General features: G+C 42.4%; 1 protein-coding gene across 1 annotated transcript; it reads right to left on the reverse strand.

The window, feature by feature from the left end:
• Positions 1-14397: 14397 nt before the first annotated feature.
• On the reverse strand, positions 14398-15558 carry LOC139579343 (GTPase IMAP family member 9-like). The gene has a single exon (XM_071407914.1). It carries the CDS (start codon positions 15547-15549, stop codon positions 14599-14601), a length of 951 nt encoding a protein of 316 aa, XP_071264015.1. The 5' UTR covers positions 15550-15558; the 3' UTR covers positions 14398-14598.
• Between the last annotated feature and the right edge of the window lie 5235 nt (positions 15559-20793).

The following is a 20793-nucleotide window of genomic DNA, read 5'->3' on the forward strand; positions in this document are numbered from 1 at the left end:
GTTTTCACTTTGTCATTATGGGGTATTGTGTGTAGATGGGTGAGTAAAAACATATATTTAATCCATTTTGAATTCAGGCTGTAACACAACAAAATGTGGAGTAAGTCAAAGGGTATGAATACTTTCTCAAGGCAATGCAACTTATAAATGCCTCGTGAGCTTATTTCAACTGTCGTACCCCATCAGAACCAAAAATATAAACTTGTCATCGCTCTGTCTATGAATTTGAGAACAGTTACATTTCTCCAGGCCCGTTCAGCTCTTTGCCAAAACAGAGGCGAGATGTCCGCTTTGTTATGGATTCTTTCAGGCATGAACTGGTATGTTCAGATTGAATTAAAACAACGTTTCATGGTGGTTATTGGGAGGGTGTGCGGAACAGTAACCATTGTTGTGTTTCAGGTGGCAGAGAGCCAGTAGTCAAACACTCACTGTTTGTTTAGGGCATAACCGTCTCTCATCACACAGACACTTCAGTTAAATGGAACCTTTGTGTGGGGCTTTTAACAATGTTGGTCAGGCATCTTGTTGACATTCATCCAAGGACACCTCGACTTGCATTACACACCCTCACTGTAGAAATATTTTCTCATGAAATCATGTGATTTCACATCTCCTGTCCCTGCCATTATCTATCCTGTCCCTGCCACCGGTCCCTCCTATCACCCCCCCTGTCTCTCCTATCACCCCTCCTGTCCCACATATCACCCATCCAGTCTTACCTATCACCCCTCCCGTCTCTCCCTTCACCCCTCTAGTCTCTCCTATCACCCCTCCTGTCCCACATATCACCCATCCAGTCTTACCTATCACCCCTCTAGTCTCTCCTATCACCTCTCCTGTCTTTCCTATCATTCCTCTTGTCTCTCCTATCACCCCTCTCCCTACTCTCCTATCACCTCTCCCGTCCCTCCTATCACATCTCCTGTCCCTCCTATCACCCCTCCCGTCCCTCCTATCACCCCTCCCGTCCCTCCTATCACCCCTCCTGTCCCTCTCCCATCACCCTTCCTGTCTGTCCTATCACCGTTCCTGTCTCTCCTATCAACACTCCTGTCCCTCCTGTCTCTCATATTGTCTCTCCTATCGCCCCTCCTACCACTCCGGTCTCTCATATCATCCCTCTTACCACTCCTGTCTCTCCTATCACCACTCTCATCTCTCCTATCACCTCTACCGTCTTTCCTATCACCTCTCCCTACTCTCTTATCACCTCTCCCATCCCTCCTATCACCCCTCCCGTACCTCCTATCACCCCTGCCCTCCATTCCTATCACCCCTCCCGTCCCTCCTATCACCCCTCCTGTCTCTCTCCCACCACTCTTCCTGTCTCTACTATCACTGGTCCTGTCTCTCCTGTCACTGTTCCTGTCTCTCCTATCAACACTCCTGTCCCTCCTGTCTCTCATGTTGTCTCTCGTATCACCGCTCCCATCTCTCCTATCACCCCTCTCGTCTATCACCCCTCCTACCCCTCTCGTCTCTACGAACACCCCTCTCATCTCTCCTATCGACACTCCTGTCCCTCCTGTCTCTCATATTGTCTCTCCTATCACCCCTACCGTCTCTCCTATCACCCCTACCGTCTCTCCTATCACCCATACCGTCCCTCCTATCACCCCTACCGTCTCTCCTATCACCCCTACCATCTCTCCTATCACCCCTACCGTCTCTCCTATCACCCCTACCGTCTCTAATTTCACCCCTACCGTCTCTCCTATCACCCCTACCGTCTCTCCTATCACCCATACCGTCCCTCCTATCACCCCTACCGTCCCTCCTATCACCCCTCCTGTCTCTACTATCACCCCTACCGTCTCTCCTATCACCCATACCATCCCTCCTACCACCCTCCTGTCTCTCCTATCACCCCTACCGTCTCTCCTATCACCCATACCGTCCCTCCTATCACCCCTCCTGTCTCTACTATCACACCTCCTGTCCCTTCTATCACCCCTCCTATCTCTCTCATCATCCCACCCATTTCTCTTTCCACCCCTCCTGTCCCTGCCTTAGGTTTACATTCCTGAAAACAATAGCAGGATACTTTGCTCAAACCACTGCCAGTTCTTGTACTTAAAGATTAGTGTTCCATTGTGGTTAGACAAAATTATTACTAGATAATTGACAGTGTCAAACAGATCCTAGATCAGCACTTCTCCTCTGAGACGTGATAAACACGGGCCCTGAGTTGAGTCTGCTAATGCAGCACATTCTTTAGATTTGACATACAGTTTGCATATTCCACAACAACAACAGGGAAAGTGAAAGATGAAAAGAGGAACGTATGGTGAAAGAAAAGGAGAAGTGGAAGAGTGGTCAGGATTATAAGGTCTCCTCCTGACACTCCACTGTGGTACCATGTGACTTATTTGAAGTCATATACAATTTATTTTAAACAGATGATCTTTCTTGACCTACAGAAGGCCCCACAAGGCCTTACAATACGCTAGCTATTGACCCTACAAAAGGCTAACTAGCATCCCTACAATAGGCTAGCTCGTGAGCCTACAATAGGCTAGCTAGCAACCCCACAACAGACTAGCCATATAGGGGCATTTTTTCTATCAGTGTGGATAGTTATTTTTATTTTTTTTTGGTGGGAACTTCACACGTGTGCTTTTGCTTGTTCTTTGAGGTCTAGGCCAAGTTACTGTGAAAGCACTCTGTTAGGCCAATCCTCTGAAAAGGGCTAAGTCTCAATCAGTTATTTCTGGGATTCCTCGCATCCTATCTCCTCTCCTCTTTGTCAACCCTATTAGAAGAGAAGGTCAAGGTCCCTCCACTTGGAACATATTATCCAATGAGTTTTGTGAAGGGGGCAAGGAGAGAGGATGCGAGGACTGAAGGAAAGATTAATTGAGACAGAGCTAAGATCTCCACAGTTTCAGAGATTTAAAAGGGAAATTCAATTAAAACATAATATGATCGAATATGAAGGGGGAAGAAAAACTTCCACGTAGTGTATTATGACAGCAACAACAAACGGTATATTTAAAGTGTCTTAGTACAACAGAATATACACATACATACCAGTATCTATAGTCATTAACTCTCATTATCTTAGCACAACCGATTGCACATGACATCTACCTACATGAACTATTACACAACTCTATAGCTCTACTCTATTCCACAGGAGGAGAGAAAGCTCAGATCCTTAGATCAGCCTTTCTTAAAGTATGGGTCGTGAAGTGTCAGAGTAAATGTATCATTATTTCATTGATTACTGGAATTGATTTGTCCAAGTACAACTGAGCTCACTGTTCAGTGCGCTCTCTGCTTAGCAACTGTCTCTGCTTAGCAACGCTCTCTGCTTAGCAATGGTCTCTGCTTAGCAACGGTCTCTGCTTAGCAACGGTCTCTGCTCAGTTTAGCAGCTGCGCGTGTGGGAGATGCTCGTGTGTTTCGCGGGTTAGCGGACCCACAAGCTGCAGCGCTGTGGTTCAGCAGCAGATGATGCGCTGTCAGCCACTGACTTGTCATTCCCACTCGTCATCAAGTCCTGACTGAGCTCAATCGTCATGAAACGCAAATACAGCCATGAGTTTCTCTCTCTTGGTTTCATACAATCTTTGAGGAATAACGAGGCGCGCCCACAATGTGTTTTGTGCGGGGAAGTGCTGAGTAATGAGTCTCTCAAAACGAACAAGTTAATATAATGACACGTCCTGACCAAACATCCACAGAAATAAGGGAGTACTCTCTCATAGTAGTAGATGTGAGTTTCTCTTTCAAACAATCCCCTGGGCTTGTACACACCTAATAGTTAACGTTAGCCAAAGCATGCTAGCTAGCTACTGATAGTGCAACCGTAAGTATCAATACAGATGAAGATGAAAAATGATCAGACCTACTGTACATCTTACTGTAGAAATTATTTGATCATTTTTCATCTGTACTGTTAATTAGGGTTGCACTATCAAAAACAGAACCTGTGTTTGTGTGTTTGTGTGTGTGTGTGTGTGTGTGTGTGTACTGTTAATCATCTGTGTGATGTGATCGATCAGTTTATTCGCATTCAGAATTAAAATGATTTATTGTATTTTAACAGCAACAGTTCAAGCCTAGACAGATATGAGTGTTTTTAATGGAGAAAAATAAACATGAATAAATATTTATATGGGTATTGAAATTCATTGTTATCTGTTTTTGTTTATATTGAATTTGTTTTAGGCATAAGGGCAATGAAATGTACCAATATTTACACATAGCTGTATATTTTCATAACCTTGGGTCCCAAATAACATAGAATTTCTAATTTGGGTCCAAGGCTGAAAAAGTTTAAGAACCCCTGCTTAGATACAGGGACAGAGTCAAAGGTGGCCCTCTGGTGGTTGTAGTACTAACTACAGGTACAGCTGTAGTGTTGGTGACAGAGACCTGGGTGGATGTAGTACTAACTACAGGTACAGCTGTAGTGTTGGTGACAGAGACCTGGGTGGATGTAGTACTAACTACAGGTACAGCTGTAGTGTTGGTGACAGAGACCTGGGTGGATGTAGTACTAACTACAGGTACAACTGTAGTGTTGGTGACAGAGACCTGGGTGGATGTAGTACTAACTACAGGTACAGTTATAGTGTAGTGACAGAGACCTGGGTGGATGTAGTACTAACTACAGGTACAGCTGTAGTGTTGCTGACAGAGACCTGGGTGGATGTAGTACTAACTACAGGTACAGCTGTAGTGTTGGTGACAGAGACCTGGGTGGCTGTAGTACTAACTACAGGTACAGCTCTAGTGTTGCTGACAGAGACCTGGGTGGATGTAGTACTAACTACAGGTACAGCTGTAGTGTTGGTGACAGAGACCTGGGTGGATGTAGTACTAACTACAGGTACAGCTGTAGTGTTGGTGACAGAGACCTGGGTGGCTGTAGTACTAACTACAGGTACAGCTGTAGTGTTGGTGACAGAGACCTGGGTGGCTGTAGTACTAACTACAGGTACAGCTGTAGTGTTGGTGACAGAGACCTGGGTGGATGTAGTACTAACTTCAGGTACATCTGTAGTGTTGGTGACAGAGACCTGGGTGGATGTAGTACTAACTACAGGTACAGCTGTAGTGTTGGTGACAGAGACCTGGGTGGATGTAGTACTAACTACAGGTACAGCTGTAGTGTTGGTGACAGAGACCTAGGTGGATGTAGAAGAAGCGTTTTGTACAGAAATGATCAAACTCAAGTTACAAATGCTGGTAAACACTAAAATACATTCAAATACAGTCAGAAAATAAATCGCAGCACCCCAAACCTCCAAACTACTTCCTGCAGAACCGGTTGATTGAGACTCAGCAGAAAAACAGACATCTCTAGTTTAAACTGACGGACTTAGATGTTTGTATTATGTTCATTAGATTCTGCGGGGCTGTATTACTAGTATTATGTCTACTGTAAAGGGGAGTCATGCTGTAGTTCAAGTCTTATGTAAAATACAGAAATACATGCTCTCATTCCGGAAAATATTACATTCTTGACTCTCAAAATGTACAATATCCAAGTCAGTCTTTGTGGTTGTCACTAAGAGTCACAAGCAAAAACCTATGTTCATCCTGTAAGTAGTAAAGCTAAAGGACATTTCTGTACATCCTGTCCTGTAAATTGTGAGAGGAGATAAGAGTTAATGTCTGGTGTTCTCTGTCTTGGCTGAAGAGCTTGGCTGCCCTCCAGTGTTACCAAGTAGAATGTCGTCTTTTTCCCCCTTCTTTTTCCAGCCAGGCTAACCTGCCAGTTAATCGGCATGGCTGATCTATTAGGGCCGATTTTCAAGTTTTCATAACAATCGGTAATCTGTATTTTTGGACGACGATTATGGCCGATTATATTGCATTCCACGAGGAAACTGCGTGGCATGCTGACCACCTGTTACGCGAGTGCAGCAAGGAGCCAAGGTAAGTTGGAGGCTAGCAATAAAATAATTTTATACAAAACAATCGATCTTCACATAATCACTAGTTAACTACACATAGTTAATGATATTACTAGGTTAACTAGCTTGTCCTGCGTTTCATATAATCAATGCGGTAACTGTTAATTTATCATTGAATCACAGCCTACTTCGCCAAACGGGTGATGATTTAACAAAGGCGCATTCTCGAAAAAAACACAATCGTTGCATGAATGTACCTAACCATAAACATCTTTTGCTTTTCTTAAAATCAATACACAGAAGTATATTTTTTTAAGCCTGCATATTTAGTTAAAATAAATATATGTTAGCAGGCAATATTAACTAGGGAAATTGTGTCACTTCTCTTGTTTTCATTGCACGCAGAGTCAAAGTATATGCAACAGTTTGGGCCGCCTGGCTCGTTGCGAACTAATTTGCCAGAATTTTACATAATTCTGACATAACATTGGAAGGTTGTGCAATGTAACAGCAATACTTAGATTTAGGGTTGCCACCCGTTCGATAAAATACAGATCTGTCCCGTATGTCACTGAAAGAATAAGCGTTTTGTTTTCGAAATGATAGTTTCCGGATTTGACCATATTAATGAATTCTGCTTTGCCACTAAAATGATAATTAACACTGACGACTAAAGTATTGTGTTATTGTTGTTATTGTTATGATGACTAATAATAATAACGGGGGGGGTGTAAAAAATGAACCCCAAAAAGTTATTCGAGGAACCATTAAAAGGGGTTCTTTGAAGAATTTAGAGTTTCCCCCACAGTTTCAATTTGAAGAACCCCTAAAAGATCTTCCAGGAACCCTTTTTTCGTGTAGAGCCATCTGGATGAGGTGGCAACCATTGGTTGATGCAATGCAACACCTAAGCATTTAGTTGGTCAGGAACTGGACCATGCTCCTCGCTGCATGATAAATGTAGCTTTCTAGTTAGTCAGGGCATTTCTTGTAAATCATGTTCTACAGCCTTGGAGCCATTTGATCCTATATTTGCTATGCATGGATAAAAGACAACGGGCGCGTTTGAGTGGATCACTTCTGTCAAGTCGGCCTTTAAGTGTGTTGAATAATGGGGATAAAAATGGTCCAACGTGGGCCTACATGACAACTGCATGACTTTACAAAAAACATGTGATCAAAGGTCATGGAGTTTTGACTGCAGTCACAGATGATCCATTATACTGACCAGATAACCCAGTGGCTTTAACAATGGAAAGAAATGTCTTCAAAAATAGAAGGCAGTCAGGAGGCAAGCTCAGGTGGGACCATTCTAACCAATCAGAAGACAGACACACGTCTGAACAACAGGCACAACTCTGATATAAAATGTTTTTCTCAAAGTTACCAGGAGGTCACGTGTCCTACTTATATCAGTACACTCCTAACAACCTAAGCATTACGAAACTCAAATAAGCCACAGGTAGCAAATACGCCTTTTTGTGAACCAAATTCAACACTCTTTCATTGACCTCCATACAAACATTCCACGCTTGGTGAGTAAAAAACAAAAAAGCCACCTGCTGGTTTTGGGCGCAGTTATCCCTCTCTTTACCTCTTCTTCTCTGCTGCAGTCGACTGCAAATTTGTGCTGTTGCTCTTCATCAACATCGTCTTGAAGCCAGCGCCTGCATTGTGGGAGGCTTCAATCATGTTGTGTTTTTATTCGACCCACCAAACATGACCAAAGTGACTGAAACAGGAACCAACTTTGCCATGATTCATGTATACAGTGGATACGTACAAATGAACGTGATATTTGAGTCTCTTTCACCAGTTGATAGTACACTGTACACACATACAGTATATTTACAGTTTGTTAGTGTGTGATACATATGGAGATGTTTATTTCTACATTACAAAGACACCTTGTATGAAGAATGGAAACACTCGACTTTCCTCTGCAGTCGGTTACTTCAGCCTTACCCTCAAACAAGACCAACATAGAGAGGGACATGTAGAATAGCCTAGTAAACCCTTCTATCTACAGAAAGCTGTAGAGCTGGACAATACAGTGAACTGGTCCATACTGTAAATAAATAAAAATTACATTTGTACATGTGAATGAAATGTTCTTTCCACCCATTGAATCCTTTCCAAATATTGTTTCAAACAGAGGGTGCATGACTTACATAAACTATCACGTTATACTGTTCAAATCAGAGGAGGCTGGTGGGAGGAGCTATAGGAGAACGGGCTCATTGTAATGGTTGAAATAGAATCAATGGAATGTTACCAAACACGTAAAACACATGAAAACAACGTGTTTAACCTTTTTCCATTGATTCCATTCCAGCCACTACAATGAGCCCGTACTCCTATAGCTCCTCCCATCAGCCTCCAGACAGACACACAGTAACACCTCCCTTCACTTCATCTTGCCCTAATCGTTCATTTCATCTCTCACACACACTCATATGCTCTCTCTCTCCTTTCTCTCTCATAGAACTGTCTGGTGCGCTGTGAGAATGGTGTGTTCACTGCAGTAGTGGGAGACTTTAGTCTGGCAGAAAAGATTCCAGACTACAGGTTAGTACTGTGAGAAGATTCCAGACTACAGGTTAGTGCTGTGAGATGATTCCAGACTACAGGTTAGTACTGTGAGAAGATTCCAGACTACAGGTTAGTGCTGTGAGATGATTCCAGACTACAGGTTAGTGCTGTGAGAAGATTCCAGACTACAGGTTAGTGCTGTGAGAAGATTCCAGACTACAGGTTAGTGCTGTGAGAAGATTCCAGACTACAGGTTAGTGCTGTGAGATGATTCCAGACTACAGGTTAGTGCTGTGAGAAGATTCCAGACTACAGGTTAGTGGTGTGAGAAGATTCCAGACTACAGGTTAATGCTGTGAGAAGATTCCAGACTACAGGTTAGTGATGTGAGAAGATTCCAGACTACAGGTTAATGCTGTGAGAAGATTCCAGACTACAGGTTAGTGCTGTGAGAAGATTCCAGACTACAGGTTAGTGCTGTGAGAAGATTCCAGACTACAGGTTAGTGGTGTGAGAAGATTCCAGACTACAGGTTAATGCTGTGAGAAGATTCCAGACTACAGGTTAGTGATGTGAGAAGATTCCAGACTACAGGTTAGTGCTGTGAGAAGATTCCAGACTACAGGTTAGTGCTGTGAGAAGATTCCAGACTACAGGTTAGTGCTGTGAGAAGATTCCAGACTACAGGTTAGTGCTGTGAGAAGATTCCAGACTACAGGTTAGTGCTGTGAGAAGATTTCAGACTACAGGTTAGTGCTGTGAGAAGATTCCAGACTACAGGTTAGTGCTGTGAGAAGATTCCAGACTACAGGTTAGTGCTGTGAGAAGATTCCAGACTACAGGTTAGTGCTGTGAGAAGATTCCAGACTACAGGTTAGTGCTGTGAGAAGATTCCAGACTACAGGTTAGTGCTGTGAGAAGATTCCAGACTACAGGTTAGTGCTGTGAGAAGGATCCAGACTACAGGTTAGTGCTGTAAGAAGATTCCAGACTACAGGTTAGTACTGTGAGAAGATTCCAGACTACAGGTTAGTGCTGTGAGAAGGATCCAGACTACAGGTTAGTGCTGTGAGAAGATTCCAGACTACAGGTTAGTACTGTGAGAAGATTCCAGACTACAGGTTAGTGCTGTGAGAAGATTCCAGACTACAGGTTAGTGCTGTGAGAAGATTCCAGACTACAGGTTAGTGCTGTGAGAAGATTCCAGACTACAGGTTAGTACTGTGAGAAGATTCCAGACTACAGGTTAGTGCTGTGAGAAGATTCCAGACTACAGGTTAGTGCTGTGAGAAGATTCCAGACTACAGGTTAGTGCTGTGAGAAGATTCCAGACTACAGGTTAGTGCTGTGAGAAGATTCCAGACTACAGGTTAGTGCTGTGAGAAGATTCCAGACTACAGGTTAGTGCTGTGAGAAGATTCCAGACTAAAGGTTAGTGCTGTGAGAAGATTCCAGACTACAGGTTAGTGCTGTGAGAAAGTTCTCCAGATTACAGGAAGACTATATGACTGTCTCCCCATATTCCCATCATGACTGCACATATAGCCTTAAATACATTGTACATTGTATTCTGTTTTTCTCTCCTGAAAAATCTATGTGTTCTATATTAATGTGTTATTTTCCTCTCCTCCAGTGACGGGGCTGGTCAGCAGACTCTGGCTGTGGTGGGCTCCCCCTACTGGATGGCCCCGGAGGTGCTGAGATGAGAGGTCTATGATGAAAAGATAATAACAGTACTCTACTGTTTCCTGGCTGTTATCTCACTGGTCCCAGTGCATAATAAGAGGAAGCAAACATAGTAATGCAATACAGTAGTACTATGCTATAATGCAATCTGGAAGGTTAACTGTTCCATGTTCCTGCTGTGTTTTTCTGGATGTGTCTAGTGGGTCTTGCTAATATGTATGTTTCTAGCAAATGACCAGGCTCTTTCAAGGTGTATTATTGTGAATATGTCAAGTGAGATGTTATTGATCAGATGTGATTGGCTGACTCTGACCCCTAGGTGGATGTGTTTGCCTATGGAATCATCCTGTGTGAGATCATCGCCCGGATAGAGGCTGATCCGGACTTCCTACCTTCCTGAGGCGCGCGCGCACACACACACACACACACACACACACACACACACACACACACACACACACACACACACACACACACACACACACACACACACACACACACACACACACACACACACACACACACACACACACACACACACGACCCCAGTTGATGACAGGCACACAGTTAACCAATGTTTTTCCGTTTTACACGATCACACAACCCTAAATCAAGGCTTTACTACTATCACACAACAAACGGACAGTGTATGAACAAACCCTTAACCCAACCCTTTCACCACCACTGCACAACCCCAGTAGGTCTACTGTCAAATAGCACCATAGAATATTTTTTTCCACTTTGACCCAGAAAAGAAGTACCGGTCCTTTCCCTTATTGAACATAATCACATGTAACTGCTGTGGAGGACTTGAGTATTGAATCAATGCAGTACATTGTAGAGGTTCCATTCTTGTTTTAATGTTTAATGAGTAGAACTCTATCACAGTGTGTGTCTCCATTGAGTAAATACTGTGTAGAAATACAACAAGTATATATTTTTAACCTAGTCAGACAAACTAATTTACAGCTAGTCGGCTACATTAAAAGATGATGATGATGGTTTTCTGTGCGTGCTAGACGTTGGCTGCCTTTGAGAACCTGGTCGGTGACTATCGGACACCATTCCTCAACCTTGCAGTCCTCTGCTCTAATTTAAAATACAATAACAGACAGACTGACAGACAGACAGACATAATTGCATGCATCCATGACTCTGTGTACATACTTACTGTAAGGAGAAGGAGAAGGGAGTGATGGTGGAGGATGAAAGGTGGAAGGATAAAGGAGGGATGGTGGAGGATGAAAGGAGGAAGGAGAAGGGAGGGATGGTGGAGGATGAAAGGAGGAAGGAGAAGGGAGGGATGGTGGAGGATTAAAGGAGGAAGGATAAAGGAGGGATGGTGGAGGATGAAAGGAGGAAGGATAAAGGAGGGATGGTGGAGGATGAAAGGAGGAAGGAGAAGGGAGGGATGGTGGAGGATGAAAGGAGGAAGGATAAAGGAGGGATGGTTGAGGATGAAAGGAGGGAGGATAAAGGAGGGATGGTGGAGGATGAAAGGAGGAAGGATAAAGGAGGGATGGTGGAGGATGAAAGGAGGAAGGATAAAGGAGGGATGGTGGAGGATGAAAGGAGGAAGGATAAAGGAGGGATGGTGGAGGATGAAAGGAGTAAGGATAAAGGAGGGATGGTGGGGGATGAAAGGAGGAAGGATAAAGGAGGGATGGTGGAGGATGAAAGGAGGAAGGAGAAGGGAGGGATAATTGAGGATGAAAGGAGGAAGGATAAAGGAGGGATGGTGGAGGATGAAAGGAGGAAGGAGAAGGGAGGGATGGTGGAGGATGAAAGGAGGAAGGATAAAGGAGGGATGGTGGAGGATGAAAGGAGGAAGGATAAAGGAGGGATGGTGGAGGATGAAAGGAGGAAGGATAAAGGAGGGATGGTGGAGGACGTGTCAGATGATTCAGGGCTGCTTCTGGACCTGGACATGGTGTCTCTGGAAGAGGAAGAGGAGGAAGCTTTTTCTCTGGGGGAGCCTATGGACTGCAGCAGGTCTCCTGACACACTAGAGGGCGCTGTCCCTACACCAGGGAGACGTCTACTACACCCAGCCTCGTTCTCTTCCTCCTTGTTTCTGCAGCCTAACGGCTGGGGCTATCCAGTCTCCAACTCCCCTCCCCCTCCATCCCTCATCTCCCCCATCTGGACAACAACAACGGCTCTGCGACGGTGGTCGTCGGACGTCCGATTGGCTGGAGGGATAGCAGCTTCCGCACTGCAATCCTGGGCCCCCCTGCTGGCCCCGCCCCTGAGCAAGATGAGTTAATTTCCTGTCCGGGCTGCTGTCTGATTGGATTGAGCTTTCCTTCTGTGTGCCTGAAGGAGGCGAATGGTCTCGCTCCTCTGACCGTGCCTTGTGTGCCTTGGCTGCCTCTACCGGAGGGACAGACTTAAGTAGGGCTCCCCCTAGTGGGCTGACTGACAAAGTGTGTGTGTGCGCGTGTGTGTGTGTGTGTGTGTGCGTGCGTGCGTGTGCGTGTGCGTGTGCGTGTGCGTGTGTGTGTGTGTGTGTGTGTGTGTGTGTGTGTGTGTGTGTGTGTGTGTGTGTGTGTGTGTGTGTGTGTGTGTGTGTGTGTGTGTGTGTGTGAATTCATTATTTTCTTCTATTTATTAATTTGAGATCTTATATATTGGTTGTTGACCTGGAGCCATTTGATAACTGCAGTGTGTCACTGGTTTGTTCACTCACTTTCTACACTCTGAATCTTTCTATTTGATTCCTACTAATGATTCTTCACTGGACTGGGTGGTGCGTGAGATTTGAATTGAATTCAAACAGGTCCTTCTTCTTCCCTCAAAACTCAAAGTGTTCTTCCAATAACCCACTATGATCCAGGTATCCTCTCAGTGTTCTTCCCATAACCCTCTATGATCCAGGTATCCTCAGCGTGTTTTAACAACCTGTGTAACTTTGAAACATCATGAAAAGCAATTCTCCTCTTTGTACTGATTATTCCACCCAAGGTTCCGTGTTTGTGTGTTTGTGTGTGTGTGTGTGCGTGTGTGTGTGCGCGTGTGTATTTGTGTGTGTGTGTGTGAGAGAGAGAGCTTGCGCCTGCTTGTGTGTCAGAGGGAGAAAAATAGTATGTGTGTGACTGAATGACTAAGGTTTGTCCCCTGATGTCTGTTTTGAAATGGTAAATGTCTGCTGGTCATTTCCCCGTACCTGTGTGTGAGAGATTAGAGAACTGAGTGTAATAATTGTATATGAAGTGAGTGAGGTGTACATCATCTTTACTATAATGTTTTACACTATTGATGATAATCACTGCACTTTTGATTTCATAGGCCTGCTGGTTCCTTGTCTGTTTTGGATTAAATGGCACCCTATTCCCTATAAAGATAACTACTTTGGACAAAGCCCCATGTGTCCTGGTCAAAAGTAGTGCATTATGTAGGGAATAGGATGCCAATTTGTCAGTCGGTCCCAGAGCTTAAGATTTGTTTGTCTCCCTCTGCTGGCCTGGAGGACCCAGACAGACCAGGCCACCATGGCTCACATGGCTGTGTCTCAATACCCTTAAATGGCTTCCATTCCTCATATCCTTTACTTCTAGGAGAAGCTATATATATATATATATATAGGACCTGACCAGGGAAAACTCCAGGCCTAAGTTATAGACCTCGAGGTTTTCCTAATCAGGTCACTTGGTCAGGAAAAGGTCCCGGCCATATTTATATAATATTAACTGATATGAGGGACTTTAAAAGGTTTATGACTATATGGCTATAGCTATTAACATTTATAACCAGTTCTAACCAGTTAATCTATCTTGTGATCTGTAGGAAAGGAAGAGGAGGAAAGATAAATAAGACTATTGGGAAGTAGCCAGTCACACTCAACTGTACTGGCCAGAGAGTCTCTTTATTACTTCACTGTTTAAACAGCATGATTTACAGAGTCTGTACAACTGTGTGCATCCATCTAAAGAATTCCACTGTTCTGTCCCATATTGATGATGTCATAATGACAATGGTGTGAACACCGACCCATATGTCCATGGAATGACCGAGTCATGGAGTGTAATGCACTGAATGAAGACGTTTTTTATTTTTTGTTGTTGATTAAAACATATTTTATTTATAATGCCAATGCATGAAAACTACCCTGAAATCACGTATGTAGCTAATTACCAGCTTTAATAAACTGTCATGATGATTATTTGTGTTATTTTAAGAAAATGTCCTCATTGAATATAAATGAAAACATTGAATGTAATCTATTGTAGCTGGCATTTGTCTAAATTCTCATTACATAATGTTTACTATTGACATAAATGGAAACAATCACAGACACAGCAGAGCCAGGTTAAATGTCATAAAGCTTTATGTAAGCTATAGAATATACATCTATAGAAGTCAATGGGTCCACAGTTACAGACTATAACATTAGAATGGCAACAGAGTACACTGTATGTAGATGCATTCAATGCAATGCAATACAATTGTAATTACAATTACATTCAATGTGACTAAGCTTGGGACTCTCGAACAGCATTGTTTCAGATGTTCATTGTATACTGCAAGCCCCTTTTAGTGCTTTGCCCACTTTTTTCAAATAACTTGTTATAAAGCCATTTTCTCCTTCAGCTCTCTCTCTTGCCTCCCTTTCATGTTTTTCTCTCACCTCCTGTATTTCTTTATCTTTAGCCTCTTTTTCCAGTTTCAGTTTCTCCAGTTCTTCCTCCCTGATTCTCTGACCTTGTATCTCTCTCTGGATCCTCTCATTCCTCTCTTTAATCGCTTTCTCATGAGCCTCTTGTGTATCTGTCTTCAGTTCATTCTGTCTGCGTTTCTGCTCTTCGTTCTCTCTCAGGATCCTCTCATTCTTCTCTTTAAGCTCTTTTTCCCGAGCCTCTTGGATAATTTTTTCTTTCTTCAGTTTCTCCTCCTCTCTGCGTATCTTCTCTTCATTCTCTCTCAGGATCCTGTTCTTCATCTCTTCAATCGCTCTCTCAGCCTCCTGGAACATCTCAGTGGTGTAGTGGCTTCCTCCATTCATCTTCACCATCTTGTCTATCTTCTCAAGCAGCTCAAAGACCTGGGAAGGATTCTTATCTTTGTTGTTGAAGACATGATATCCCCCACTGCATTGGGAATGTAAACTATGCAGATCTGGATTTTCAAGCAGGAACTGTTCAATTGTTACATCATCATCATCAAGAAGGTCTCCATGTGTGAAGAGAACCATGGTGTATTTCGATGCTTCATCACCAAAGAATCTCTGAATTATCTCCACAGTTTCCTTTTCCTCTTTAGTGAATCTTGCCAGCTTGATCACAATCAGGAACACATTGGGACCAGGAGCAGAGAAAGAGATGCATTTAGCAATCCTTTTCAGTGACTCCTCATTGGAAAATGAAGTATCAAACAACCCTGGGGTGTCAATAACAGCTACACTTTGCTCACCCACCTTCCCTCTTCTCTTGTCACAGTTTTTTGTCTGAGAAATAGAGGACATTTTTGATGGGAAAGCTTTATTCCCTAGAATGGTGTTTCCTGCAGCACTTTTCTGGTCTTCCCGACCAGAACAATGCGGAACTCCTCATTTTGTGTAAGCAGTTGGATTCCTGTTGGATAACAAGAACACTTGTTACATTTTTAAGAGGTCTAGACTTCATGTACTGCTTGTTAGCACATTTTGAGTAATGGCAAAAACAATTTGTTTCACACTTCTTCTTAACACAAAGCAGTACTTCATGGTCTGCACAAAATAATCTGTGAGCATCGCCTCTACAGATGCAGGATCTTAATTTTAGCCTGTTTGCTACAGTAGGAAAATAGTCCTGCAGCAATAGGAAATGTGAATTATTATATGGATTATAATAAATGGGCATTTTTGTCGGGGTTGACATATTGTTCGTTAGGGAAAATCAAGTCTGAACTTTCAAAGTGGACATTAGAAACTTTAGAGTACTTAAAACGCAAATCCAATACAATTTTGCAATTGCTGCTGTGCAGGAAAACCTTCAGCATCAAAATATTTATCAAATTAAGATCCTACATCTGTATGTGCTAAACTGTTTTTATGCCATTATAATTTTTTTGCTAAGTTGACTCTGATCAAATACAAAGCAATCTCTTGGTTTTTATATATATATATATATATATATATATATATATATATATTGCCTGCAATGACAACAAGCTCAGTCTGATGATGCTGTGACACACTGCCCCAGACCATGACAGACCCTCCACCTCCAAATTGATCCTGCTCCAGAGTACAGGCCTAGGTGTAATGCTTATTCCTTTGACAATAAACACGAATCCAACCATCACCCCTGGTGAGAGAAAACCGCGACTCGTGAAGAGCACTTTTTGCCAGTCCTGTCTGGTCCAGTGATGGTGGGTTTGTGCTCATAGGTGATGTTGTTGCCGGTGATGTCTGGCGTGGACCATGCCTTACAACAGACCTACAAGCCCTCAGTCCAGCCTTTCTCAGCCTATTGCGGACAGTCTGAGCACTGATGGAGGGATTGTGCGTTCCTGGTGTAACTTGGGCAGTTGTTGTTGCCATCATGTACCTGTCCCACAGGTGTGATGTTCAGATGTACCGATCCTGTGCAGGTGTTGTTACACGTGCCACTGCGAGGACGATCAGCTGTCCGTCCTGTCTTCCTGTAGTGTTGTCTTAGGCGTCTCACAGTACGGATATTGCAATTTATTGCCCTGGCCACATCTGCAGTCCTCATGCCTCCTTGCAGCATGCCTAAGGCACGTTCACGCAGATGAACAGGGACCCTGGGCATCTTTCTTTTGGTGTTTTTCAGAGTCAGTAGAGAGGCCTCTTTTGTGTCCTAAGTTTTCATAACTGTGACCTTAATTGCCAATCGTCTGTAAGCTGTTAGTGCCTTAACGACTGTTCCACAGGTGCATGTTCATTAATTGTTTATGGTTCAATGAACAAGAATGGGAAACAGTGTTTAAACCCTTTACAATGAATATCTGTTTAGTTATTCGGATTTTTACGAATTATCTTTGAAAGACATGGTCCTGAAAAAGGGACGTTTCTTTTTTTGCAGATTTTAGGATTTATTAAATAATAAAGCATTTGACCTCTCAATAAGGGCTTCATTCATAAAAAAGTTATACTTAAATCGAAACTGGTTCTCCAGCAGATTAGTGAGAATGGCTAACCCTATGATAAAGAATGACCTTTTCCATTTATTCAGATTACAACCTCTCACTATCGGTTATTTTGAAAATGAAATTAACAAGCCATAGAAAGTTGGTTTGTAATTTCAGTTTAATCCACCTGAAAAGACAGAGCAAATAATACAACAAATATTATGGTTAAACTCAAATATACTAATTGATAAAAAACATGAAATATATATATTTAAGTATAATCTTTGTAAATGATATCCTAAATAGGTGGTGGAGTTATGTCACACATGCAGCTAACACAAATATATGAAATGTCTGCTCTACCCAGAATTACAACCAACTAATTGCAGCATTACCACAAACATGGAAAAAGGCATGTGGAAGGGGGGAAAAGTAAGGAACTTGTCTGTCGGCACTGCAATAAAGACCAAAATTGGTTAAAGAAAATTGTGGTAAATGAAAAAGTATACAAGTTTAATTTAAGGACCAAAAAAATGGCAGCTGTGCCATATAGACTGCAAAATAGTTGGGAAGAGATTTTCGATGTTCCAATTCCATGGCCTATGGTTTATGAACTGATACACAAAACAACGCTGGATTCAAAACTTTGAGTTTTTCTATTTCAATTCTGATACAAAATTCTTTCAACCAATAGAACGATATACATATGAGGGATACAACCATCCCAGATCTGCAGATTTTGCTGCGAAGAGACAGAATCATGAGATCATTTGTTTTGGTACTGCCCATATGTAACTTGTTTTTGGTCACAGGTTCAGGAAAGGCTGAAGAATTGCAAAAAATATATGGCGGATTTGAAAGAATGCAGACAATTACATTGATGGAAGCCACAAAATACCTGCAAATTAAATTCTACAATGTGTGACTTAATAAATAATTACTGACAAATGGATCAACCAAATCAGGAAGGTGTAACCATGGCAGGGTCAGGTGGGACGATAAGAGATACAGGAGGGGTGATAGGAGGGACAGGAAGAGAGATAGGAAATACAAGAGGTGTGAGAGGAGAGACAAGCGGGGTAATAGGAGAGACAAAAGGGGTAATAGGAGAGATATTAACAAGGACGGGAAAGTGAGGAAGTTGATACATTTCGTAAATTGTTTCTGGTTCTGTCACGGCTGTTGAAAGATGAGGACCAAGGTGCAGCATGGTAAGCGTACATTTTCTTGATTTAATCAAAATGACGCCAAACAAAACAATAAACACTACAAAAGCAAACTGTGAAGCTCAAAGGCAAAGTGCCCTAAACAAAGTAAACTTCCCACAAACACAGGTGGGAAAAAGGGTACCTAAGTATGGTCCCCAATCAGAGACAACGATAGACAGCTGTCCCTGATTGAGAACCATACCCGGCCAAACACAAAGAAATAGAAATCATAGAAAACACAAAACATAGAATGCCCACCCCAACTCACGCCCTGACCAAACCAAAATAGAGACATAAAAAGGATCTCTAAGGTCAGGGTGTGACAGGTTCGTCCACAACTTGTTTCCTGCTTGTAGCAGGACGCGTTTAACCTTTCTGGCGCAGCCGTTCCGCTAGCTACCCACCTCGACAACATCCGGTGAAATTGCAGAGCGCCAAATTCAAAATACAATAAACGAATATTAAACATTCATGAAAATACAAGTGTCATACATGATTCTTTAGCTTAGAATCTTGGCAAACTAATCTCATCGGCGGATTTCAAAAAGGCTTTACGGCAAAAGCACAGAATTCGATTATCTGAGGTCAGCGCCCCACAACAGCATATTATCCAAACAAGCACAGGCGTCACAATATTGAAAATAAAGACAAAATAAGTCACTTACCTTTGAAGATCTTCCTCTGATCGCAATCACAAGAGTCCCAGGAACACAATGAATTGTCATTTTGTTCGATAAAGTCCTTCTTTATATGCCTTATAGTCCATTTAGTAGGCGTCATTGAGTTCAGTAATCCACCCTTTCAGAATGCAGACATAGGAGTTCGAAAAGTTACCAGTAAAGTTTGTCCAAACAAATCAAACGACGTGTCTAATTCATTATTAGGTACTCTAATATCTAAATAAACAATAATATTTCATACGGAGCGAACTATTTTCAATAGTAAAGGAAAAGAAGGCAGTGCGCTCCCTCGGCCACGCGCGCAATGAGACTAGCTTTGCCATAGAGCTCCCTGAGGATAAACAACTATTCCTTGTTGGTTTTTCTAAAAACAAGCCTGAAACCATGTATAAAGACTTGACATCTAGTGGAAGCCATAGGAACAGCATTTTGGGAGGCAGAAGTCTTTGTTTTCAACAGCTTAACCTTTGAATTGGCTGGCAGGTCAACAGAAATAAAATGTGTCCTCGGGTTTTCGCCTGTCAATCAGTTCTGTTATACCCACATACATCATTTTAACAGTTTTAGAAACTGTAGAGTGTTTTCTATCCAATACTACCATGCATATGCATATCCTAGCTCCTGCGCCTGAGTAACAGGTAGCTTACTTTGGGCAACTCAGTCATCCAAACTTCCGAATACTGTCCCCTATCCCTAACAAGTTTTAAAGGAATGTTCTATCTACCTATAAGTCACATGATTTTTTTAGATAATGTTTATATAGTGAGGGTTTGTAATGCAAGTCGAGATATCCTTGGATGAATGTCAACAAGATGCATGACCGACATTGTTAAAAGAACCACACATACCTAAACAAACATTGGGTGTATGACTTTTGGCTCTTTGCCACCTGGAACACAACAACGGTTACAGTACCACACCCTCCTCATAACCACCAGGAAACTAAGGCTTTAAGTAAATCTAAACATGTATCTTTCATTTACAATCTGTAAAAACTATGGGAATAGAAATGTTCAGAACTTTTGTGAAAAATCACAGCACAGTTGATAAATATACACAAATAGAAATCAAAGCTGGATGATGTTCAGAGACAGATGGGAGGGGTTGAGAGGAGCTGAAGGGTGGGACTAACAGTAACAAGATAGTCAAATATACTGTGTCAGTAAAGTGTATATAGTATGTGTAAGCTGGAAGCCTAAGTGTTGTTGTCCATTAGTTTACTCCAACTAGGGGAGGTGTGGAAGGGTCAGCGGAAAATATCAAAGTTAAAATATAATATATGTGGGGGATTTGTAATTACGCAGACAATTACATTGATGGAAGACACAATCTACCTGCAATATTAAAGCTCATCTACCAGAAACAAGAAAAGAAAACCCACCCTGTTACAAGCAGGAAACAAGTTATGGACGAACCAGAAATGTGGTCATGTCAACCCTGGATGATGCATGTGTGACTTGTTCACCTGTTTGGCACATTGGAACATTCCAACCTTTTAGTACATGAACAGGCAGAACAGGTTTAATAAGCAAAGCATAGTTCCATTGTTTTCAGGAAGGTGTTCCCATGGTGAAAGGAGGGACAGGAGGCAGACTACGGGCAAATATTCACTGTTCTCCGTCAGATAAATTTGGCCTTAAAGTAGAGAAGAGGTAGACTGTCTATTACAAATTAAATTCTACAATGTGTGATATAATAAATAATTACTGACAAATGGAACAACCAAATCAGGAAGGTGTAACCATG

This window comes from Salvelinus alpinus, chromosome 6, assembly GCF_045679555.1.
Source record: "Salvelinus alpinus chromosome 6, SLU_Salpinus.1, whole genome shotgun sequence".
Lineage (NCBI taxonomy): Eukaryota > Metazoa > Chordata > Actinopteri > Salmoniformes > Salmonidae > Salvelinus > Salvelinus alpinus.

Excerpts from the sequence above, each read along its gene's own strand:
- LOC139579343 (XM_071407914.1), bottom strand. The coding sequence starts at position 15,549 with ATGTCCTCTATTTCTCAGACAAAAAACTGTGACAAGAGAAGAGGGAAG.